Source organism: Anneissia japonica, unplaced genomic scaffold (assembly GCF_011630105.1).
Source record: "Anneissia japonica isolate Jap-2015-1 unplaced genomic scaffold, ASM1163010v1 scaffold981_len364101_cov180, whole genome shotgun sequence".
Classification (NCBI taxonomy): domain Eukaryota; kingdom Metazoa; phylum Echinodermata; class Crinoidea; order Comatulida; family Comatulidae; genus Anneissia; species Anneissia japonica.
Window position 1 is genome coordinate 278827 of NW_022756110.1, and position 9107 is coordinate 287933.

At 34.4% G+C, this 9107-nt stretch overlaps 1 protein-coding gene across 2 annotated transcripts in view; it reads left to right on the forward strand.

The window, feature by feature from the left end:
- The window catches only part of LOC117123997 (AF4/FMR2 family member 4-like), a 112860-nt gene that overhangs the window by 87667 nt on the left and 16086 nt on the right, over window positions 1–9107 (forward strand). For both annotated transcript variants that reach the window (XM_033270101.1, XM_033270102.1), the window contains exons 10-13: window positions 4856–4976; window positions 5502–6713; window positions 7221–7297; window positions 7827–8174. In XM_033270101.1, the coding sequence (XP_033125992.1) occupies window positions 4856–4976; window positions 5502–6713; window positions 7221–7297; window positions 7827–8174 (1758 nt within the window). The remainder of the gene's footprint in view (window positions 1–4855; window positions 4977–5501; window positions 6714–7220; window positions 7298–7826; window positions 8175–9107) is intronic.

Sequence of the window (9107 nt, forward strand, 5' to 3'; positions counted from 1 at the left end):
CAACTCATATATATATATATATATATATATATATATATAGCACTAGGAATGGATGAGTTCTTTGTAAGTGTCTATTTTAGTTAATGAATGAGGTTACAATTATTCCAGATCTGCTTATAGTTGTGAGGTAGATGGCTATTATCATTAATTATGTTATACATTACAGCCTCTCTATGATCTTTGTCAGCTTCTTGATTAAATTAAAACTGAATTTTTATGTGTACTTGACACTGGGAGCTCATTTGCATACCAACCAAACGGGGGTCTTGGGGGTGCCGCAGCCACATCAAGACATGAGACATTTGCGCTTCCTATTTTACTGAAAATTTGTATGGACTTGAACTACCATTTACCAACACAGCACTGTGCTCTAAAAGACAACAGGAAAAAGGCCATTCAATAGTGCCTGAGAGAATACAATATTTACTGGTTCCCTGTGGCAAAAAGCTTTCCGTCCGGTTGCAAGCTCGTGGCTGTACCAAAGGTAGGCTTAGCAAGGGGCTTACTGGCTAAGCACCCAGCTTGAAATTCCTGCTAACATCGTGCGGAAAATCGTGGCACTTTGACACACTATAGGCCAGGGACTTTTAACTATTTCCCACACTTCTGCTACAAGTCCTCATAAGTAAACCCATAAATGCTGCAACTCCCCTCATATTTGCTACCAAGTCTTCGAAAATATACACCGTAAATGCAGCACCTCCCAGTATAGAAATATTTAGGAGTGAGCCTGGGTACTTGATCACTATGTTTGTGTACTTAGTTTAATCTGCATTTATATGGACCATATTGTAGAATATTCACGGCTGGAATAAATTTTGGAGTTCCTTGTTATTTCAAAAACGGATGTAATAAAATGCCATTCATCTTCATTAACTCATGGAAAATCCCAGATGTATAAATACAATAAAAAAGATAAAAATGCATACATGCTGAAAACGCAAGTGTTTACTGTAATTTCATTTTCCTTTATCAATCTAGAGTGTTTTATTGATTGAGTGCTTGATTGAATGATGGTCGAATATTTTGCACGGAAATATAGAAAAAATTCACAATTACAGTCAATTTTCTTTCTAGAGTCAAATTTCAGTTTTAATTAATTTAATGAAACCTTTCAGGTGGAGAGCACATAGATTTATTTATTTAATTGACTTATTAACCATATTTTGAGTGAGCTACCCTTACAGAACGTTTCTGATGTTCAGGGGCCCACTTAAATACAAAAATATAAAATTTATATAAAAATAAAGCCTACTATCTAACAACGTGTAGGTTATAATAATTACTAATTATTAAAACAAACACCAGGGAAAGAAGGCTAAGAAAATAGTGAATATAAGTTGTTGTTTAAAATGTGTTTCTTGGGGTATATTTTAAATGTGTTGTATGATGGTGTTTATTAAACAAACATTAGAGAAATAAACACACCCAAATATAGGATTTGAAAGTGCTTAGTAATAATACAAATATGGTGGTGGATATTTAACTGGTAAAATGCTTATTCATCAGCCTAGAATTTTGGTGATGATTAGTAAGGGTCCAATCCAAAAGATGAGGCAAATTTGTTTTATAGCCAGTAACATATACACTTTATAATAGAAATAAGACTGATTTAATGTTAGAGATTCACACTCATCTACATAAAATATAAAATGACTCACAATTAACTGTCATGTCATTTTAACAGTCTTTTGTTTTCAACGTTAAGTAAACATTCACACCGACTTAAAAAAAAAACTCATCCTTTTCGCTCTCATTTCGTTGAACCGTTAATATGAATTCTTATTTTTGAGCACTTCTCGCTCTAAACTGAAAGTCAGGAAGTTAACTATGTGTCATGTAGCGTTTCCTAATGTGTAACGTTTCTGTCGAAGAAAGCAGGAAAACAATTTGCAAACCACGGAACATGTCTTTGATCTTCCGTTGCTTAGTTATATAAACTTTGTAAAAATATCTTGTTAATTTTTGAAATTCTTTTTAAAAACTTCCTTTTCATTAAAAAAAAGATGTTATTTTGCTTCAAATTGGCCTCTTTTTAATACAACTTTAAATTTTTTACCTATGAAGTCGGTGTTGGGTTTTTTAAAAAAATGTATAAAATGAAATATTTTATTTGCTATATTTGTGATAATATTAGTACTGTATAAGAATTTAGTACAAAAAATTATCACCAATACAAGAAAGGAAACATCTATAGAATATGGTAAAAAGTTACTAGTATATTTTTGTTACAAACGTTTGTTTACTACAAATACCCTCAAATTGGCTAAAGGCACCCTTTCGGTATTAACTCTATACCACCATTTTTTATCAGTTGTCATTTAATGTTATGGGATGTTTTTGTGTGCGTGTTTTTCTTTAGCCTTTAAGCATAAAAGTTTATGGTTGTTGCATAACTAGGACAAAAAAGCCATTTTATATTTTTGGTTAAGATCATTAAACTCAGCAGAATAGCTACATTCTTTCCATTTGAAAATTAGGCTTTTGGATTATAACATTCTTTTTGCCCAGAAAGAAAAAAAAAATGTTATCGAATATTGAGGTATAATATTAATAACCTGGGTTAAGTTCTTTCCACACTGTCAAATTTTCTTTGACAAACAACTGTTGTATGCCCATATATGGTCATGATGTGCCTATATATGGTCGTGATGTGATGTCATCATGACCATATTTAGGCATGTCACCTGTTCTTGTCAAATAAAATTTGATAGTGTGTACAGGCCTTCAGTTGTTTTGAGAGCCTTTTGCGTCCTTGTTTAACCCATCTCCAGCTAAGCTAGGTCTGGAGGTGTTCCTCAGTAGTCATTCTATCCTTCAATCATCATTCTTTATGTAACGCAAATGCACATATATTCCTAATGAGTTGGTTGTGTCAGCTATAGGCAGATCATCTCATTTGCTTTTAGCAGAGAGTTGTGACGTATGTTGTAAATGACATGGAAATTATATCACTATGTACAAGATAGGCTCATTCCAGCCACTATGGATTAAAATCTAGCATCATGAATATTAAAACATGATTTATTGATTTTTTTTACTCATTAGAAATTTGTTTTTAACCGCTGCATATTTTAGTTATGTTTTGTGAAATTTTATTTAGACCACCAAAATATAAAATTTATGAAATGATTTTATTTGGTTAATCCCTATAATGAAGCTTCAGTTGTGGCAAAAATCTTAGATTTTATCTTCCACAATAAAATAAGTATTTTTATATTTAAACTTCCAAATAAGGCAAATTGTCATTTGAACTGCGCATTGCCCGTAGCAAGGTCAGTCAACATAAACCCATATTGCGTATATGTTTGTGTACGTCGATTCACCTTGATACAGACGTGCAGTTAAAAGTAAGAATTGGCTTATTAAGATCAAAATAAGACCCTTGACCGTCAGTCTTGTATACCCAATGTGAATTCATTTCAGACTATACTGATGCGCTATGATTGACCACAACAGTTCAGGAAACTGGCTTAACCAAATATATCCTCCATTCAATAAAGTATGAATCCACCCACACTTAAAGTCATGTGATCTGCTTTTACATAATCAGATTATGGGTGAAAGCGTGAAAAAAATAGAACATTCGCACATGCAAAGGCAGTAACCCCAAAACCAGAAGCCACAATGGATGTTGGATTATTAAAATGTCGTATCCATTGTAAGATCCGGTATCACAGACACCTAACCAGCACATGAGAACCCCTCATCTTGAGGTTTATGAACACCTATCAAACAGACCGCCGGTATAGGAAGTTTGTCACACCGTTTTCAACAAGTTTACACATATTTTACGATCAGATTTAAGGTTTCGCCAGAATGCATTAGAATGATCGTGAGGTGTTTTTTGTTAGCTATAAAATGTATGCTTTGAAATGGACATTGTCTGATTTATGTGTTTACAATTTTATGAATGTTGTGGTTAATGTATTTAAACCCAAATTTCACAGTAAGATCTGTAGAATGAATGTTGTGGTTAACGTATTTAAACCCAAAATTCACAGTAAGATCTGTAGAACATATTTATTACTTGTGGTTTTTTTTTGTTTATATTTTTTTTACAAATTTTAATTTATTGTGTTTAACATGTGTGTGTTCAATTTTTATTTTAAAATTAGATTGCCATCATGTTGATTGTGTACTAATTTTTTTATTTCTTGTGTTTATTAGTGTATTCTCTAATATAATTATTTTTGACATGATGTGATTCTTGTTTTGAAAGTTGCACATATCTCAATTTATAAACTAATTTTCCAATCAGATAGATTGGATGCTTTCCATCTTGGCAAGCTTCAGTATAAAGCCCGGTCAAGATTTTAAAAATTTATTGACAAAAACATGCGACATGTCTAAATATGGTTATGATGACATCACATCAAATTTTATGGTGTGGACTGGTCTTAAATGCTTGGTTTCCATAGAATCGCTCACCCTATTGGCGGCAGTCGCCGACAGTTGTCTGGAAGGTTGAACTTTGCCGATTGTGTATTGTGAATCAGGTGCCTTTCCGATTGTGTTAGAACAGCTAGCAATGCAAGCTGATTTGTCTGCAACGCAATCGGCAAAGTTAAACCAGGTTCAACCTTCCCGACAACTGTCGGTGACTGTCGCCGATAGGGTGACCAATTCTATGGAAACCAAGCTTTACTCTATAGTTCTCTCATATTACACAGGCTTTAGGAATACAGCACATCTTATCCTATTTTTTAAATATTATTGTATACCTTTTAATACATATATTTTAATCTAGATTCTTTGTGTCAATTCCATATATAAAAATTAATTTGTTTACAAAATTGTTTACTGTCTTAAATGAGTCTTAAATTTTTTTAATAATTTTTTTTTTCTATTGCAGGATGAAGCGAACTTTGAGTTCAAGTAGTGGGAGCTCAAGCGAATCTGACTCGGAAAGCGAGAGCAGCGACAGTGATGTGTCCGTTAGCGATGCAGAGGAAGATACGAATGAACAAGTGAAGGTAGGAAGGGTCAATTCACAGAGTAAGGGTAAAGCTCTCTCAACACTTACAAAAAAACTGATGTATGCCCATATTTAGTCATGATGTGCCTCTGTATGGTCATGATGTGATGTCATCATGATATATTTAGGCATGCTTGCCTTTCAGTTCCTGGATCCTCTGTTGAAATCCTAGTTCTCATGACTGAAAAACAACTCCCTAAAGGGATGTCGTTAAGCCTGATGATAGTGAGGATAATGATGGTGGCTATGTTAACGACAATGTTCATAATGATGACATTGATGGATGTTTGACAATGTTAATTATGATGATAAAAACGGTATTGATGATGATAGTGATGACAATGATAATGAAAGATGTTGAGTATATCTGATGATGATGATGATGAAATTAACACTGATGGTTGGTAGTAATATTTATGATAGTGGGAGGATGATATTGGTTGCTAGTTGATAATAATAGCGACTATAGTATGTTGGGAAAAGTTCTGTACTAACTCCTTTTTTTTTTTTCTTTTTTTTTCAGACTAGTGGAAAGTGGTCGTTGAGCCAATATGTGCAGAAATTACACAGTGAACAAAACAAATCACCAGGCGTGTCATCGTCCATCCCTACATCTAATGGCCCACGATTTTTTTCGGAGCAAGATGGTGGCCAAAGAAAATCTCCAGGTACTTTTGGTCGCAGCTTTGAATTGCCCACCGCCGCAGACAGTGGTAGCAATAAGGACATCTTCAACAAATACGATCATTTTAAAACGTTTCGGGATTTATCAGAGAAAGCTCAAGCTCCGACATTGCAGTCGGAGAAGGCAGAAATTCGGAAGTCCACCGTAAATACCAAAAGTAGTAATCCTACCGTTGCTCCAAGAAAGGAGCAAGTGAAAGACAAACAGAAAAGTGGTAAAACGAAAGGCCTACCAAAGAAAACAAAGCCGAGTTCAAAACCGATTGCGAGCCAACAACCTAAGAGCAAGAGTGCACAAAAGCACTCGGTTAGTCCCATGAAATCGCCCGTAAAAGGCGAGACCAAGAAGGTGACAAACTCTAAACCTAAAGTTGAACCAAATAGTAAAAACGGTAAATCAAAGAAAACTATAACTAAGGAGTTTGTGACTCCAGAATTTGTGGTTACTAGTAGTGACAGTGAGGATGACGATAATATATCGGAAAAAGTTTACGTTGCTCCGCAACCGCAAAAGTCACGCAGCCACTCTGTTCAAAAGCTATCGGCTGTTTCACGCAGCCCAGCAGTTGTACGTAGTCCGGGAGTTTCACGGAGTCCAGCTGTTTCTCATGCCTCGTCTGATTCGAGGACCCCAGAACAACGTCAAGAAAGTAAGAAGGCTAGCCAGGATAGTAAGAAATCCTCGAATAAATTAAACAAGCCTCGGACTAATAAAGAAAAATCAAGCTCCACAAAGTTAAAGAAAATAAGTCGGACTACTGAAGAAATATTTAATAACGAAATTACGGAGCAAATTTTATCACCTATCAAAAGCAGCTCTGAGCATGCTCTGTCGAAATCTCATATAGTTTACAAAGAGGATGGCAATCCCTCATTAGTTGTAAGGTTTGACCTCGAAAACTTGGACAACATTCCACGGAAACGAATGCCTTCGGAAGCACATGACGAAGTCGAAAAGGATGGCAGGGAAGAACCAGTACATGTGGAGGAACCAAAACCGGTAACATCAGTGAGGGTGCAAAAGAGAAAACCAGAACAAGTTAGTGAGAGTGTAAGTATGGTAAAATCTTCAAATATCACCATTGGATATGTTTCCATTTCCACATCCTTTTGCTTCCCAGAATTTTAATTTGTATTACAAAAACATGTATCAATACATGAGGTATTAACTCTACTATTTGTTCCCTATAATTTGCAAAATTGAATACCTCATTCAAACATTGTAATTTAAATTATAACTAGCCAGAGAAGTGTCTGTGTAAATTTTGTAATTTGTCAAAGTCTAAATCTACAGTTCATAACAAGAATTAATATTCAAAATACATCTACTATTTCGCATATAAAGGGGTGAATTATAATGTTACACAATGTAACTGTTGTGTGTTATTAGAATTATGAATTAAGTACAATTGTTATAGTAGCATCGAGGAGTTTATGAACAAATAAGTTTTTGTGAAATTTGTCAGTTAGAAAAAATTCTTAAAATTAATAATGATTTCAATCATTCACATGTGAACAGTTGTTTTTTTCAAAAACATTGAATTTCATCCATATTTAGGAGGAAAGGCAGCGAGTTGGAATCAAGAAACCAAAATTACTAACAAAATCGAAATCACCAAGAGCTGAAGGAGTCAGGTAAACAGTGCCCTCTATGTTAAATAAAGCTGCTTTATTTTAAAATAGTTTTTACTAAAATCTAGTTGATGTTAATGAGTAATGAATGAAGATAATCAATTTTCCACACTATTATGCTCTATGTGACAAACACTTAATTTGCCATATATGGATGTGATGTGACATCTTCATTCCACATATGGCAAATCACCAATATTTTTATGGACAGGATTACAAATTTATCACTCAATTGGTTTATGATCATTTCTTTTTTTGTAAAAATGTTGAGTTGTTCACTCTTAGATTAGTCTTCAGTTTCTATGCATCACATATTTTATGTTAGTTTTATGTGTTGCTGAAATTTTGCTAAAAATTTTACTAGTAGTACATGTGGCTGGAAAAATGACTCATCAATAATATAGAATCGTTGAACTATTTGTGATAAGCGAAAATCATTTTAAAAAAATGTTGTTTAAAAAAGTAATTTTCGACTCGTTAGTTTCTCAACTATATCACATAAAAAAATATTTATTTTCTCATAAATTTTCAGCACGCCACATGATTGTGATGAAACTCCGGTTGAAAGAAATCCGGTACTCGAGAGGCAATCAAGCGTGACAAGTATGTGTAGTTTACAGTCCGAACAAAGTGTAAAAAGTGAAAAACCAAATTCAGCGAGTAAAAAACGTAAACAACCATCCATCTCACGCACGAAGTCAACACAGAAGGATCATAGTAAGATACGTGAATGGGATGCACCTACCGTCAAACGAGAACGACGCCCGGAGGATTTAGAATCGACCAATAAGATGAGTAGGACATGTTCGGGGGCAGCGGATCACGACACGAGGCCGAGCGCCGTCGTGAGACCTAGACCTCGGGTTGAAATATCAGAAAGGTAAGGTTTTGGTATCTGGTTTCTCTATGAAATACAAAACTTTGTTGATTAAAAACAAATAAGCAGCCATTTTTCAGGTGAATTTTCGTAAAGGCTTTTGTTACAATTGCCTTCTTAGATCTATAGTATGTTTATAATAACTCTGGGAATATATGAAAGAAAGATATAATTATGGAAAGTGTTTTTCCGATGGTTTAATGTCTCAGATCGCAAAGGCTGTAGGATTATTGTATCAGCATGAATGAACAGGAAATATATCGTTTGAAAAAATGTATTGAGCATTCCCCAGACGGGCAATTGTGAAGCTTGGCAATAAGAAGTCATTTGAACGCAGTGAGAAACGGCCAGCCGCGGTCGTTATGTTTTCTCCACCGGGGCAAGTCATGGAAGTCGTAGATGCTGTTTAAGAGGTGGCATTCTAACATCTTTCGAGCTGTAAAATCGTCTGTGTTCTCCCCCGGGACATAACGCTGTGCATTGATTAGAACATTTGGGAACTAGCTTAGTAAATTTTGATGTAATGATCGTGATTAACAAGAGCTGAAAAATTAACACAAATTAGTTATTAATGTATTAAGTGAGGATAAAAAATTGGCCATAAGAGATGTACTTAAAGCATTTAAATAACATAATTGCTTACATGTGGTTGTTTAGTTCTTCTGTATTGATATGCTCATATATGGGAAATCTTATCTTTTGTGTTTCTAGAAATAAACTGTTCTTTCTAGAATCACCAAAAAAAAAACCTAATGTTATTTTATTGAGCTGATGTAATTGTGACATTTTTGACCAAGAGATATCTATAGAAAATGACGAGTTAAATGACCATCCTTATGTCACTCTCTTGATATTCTTTTTGACAACATTGGAAACAAAAATTATGTGCAGATTTTAACTCTGAAGTAGCTATTTACTGTTCATCAGTACACATCT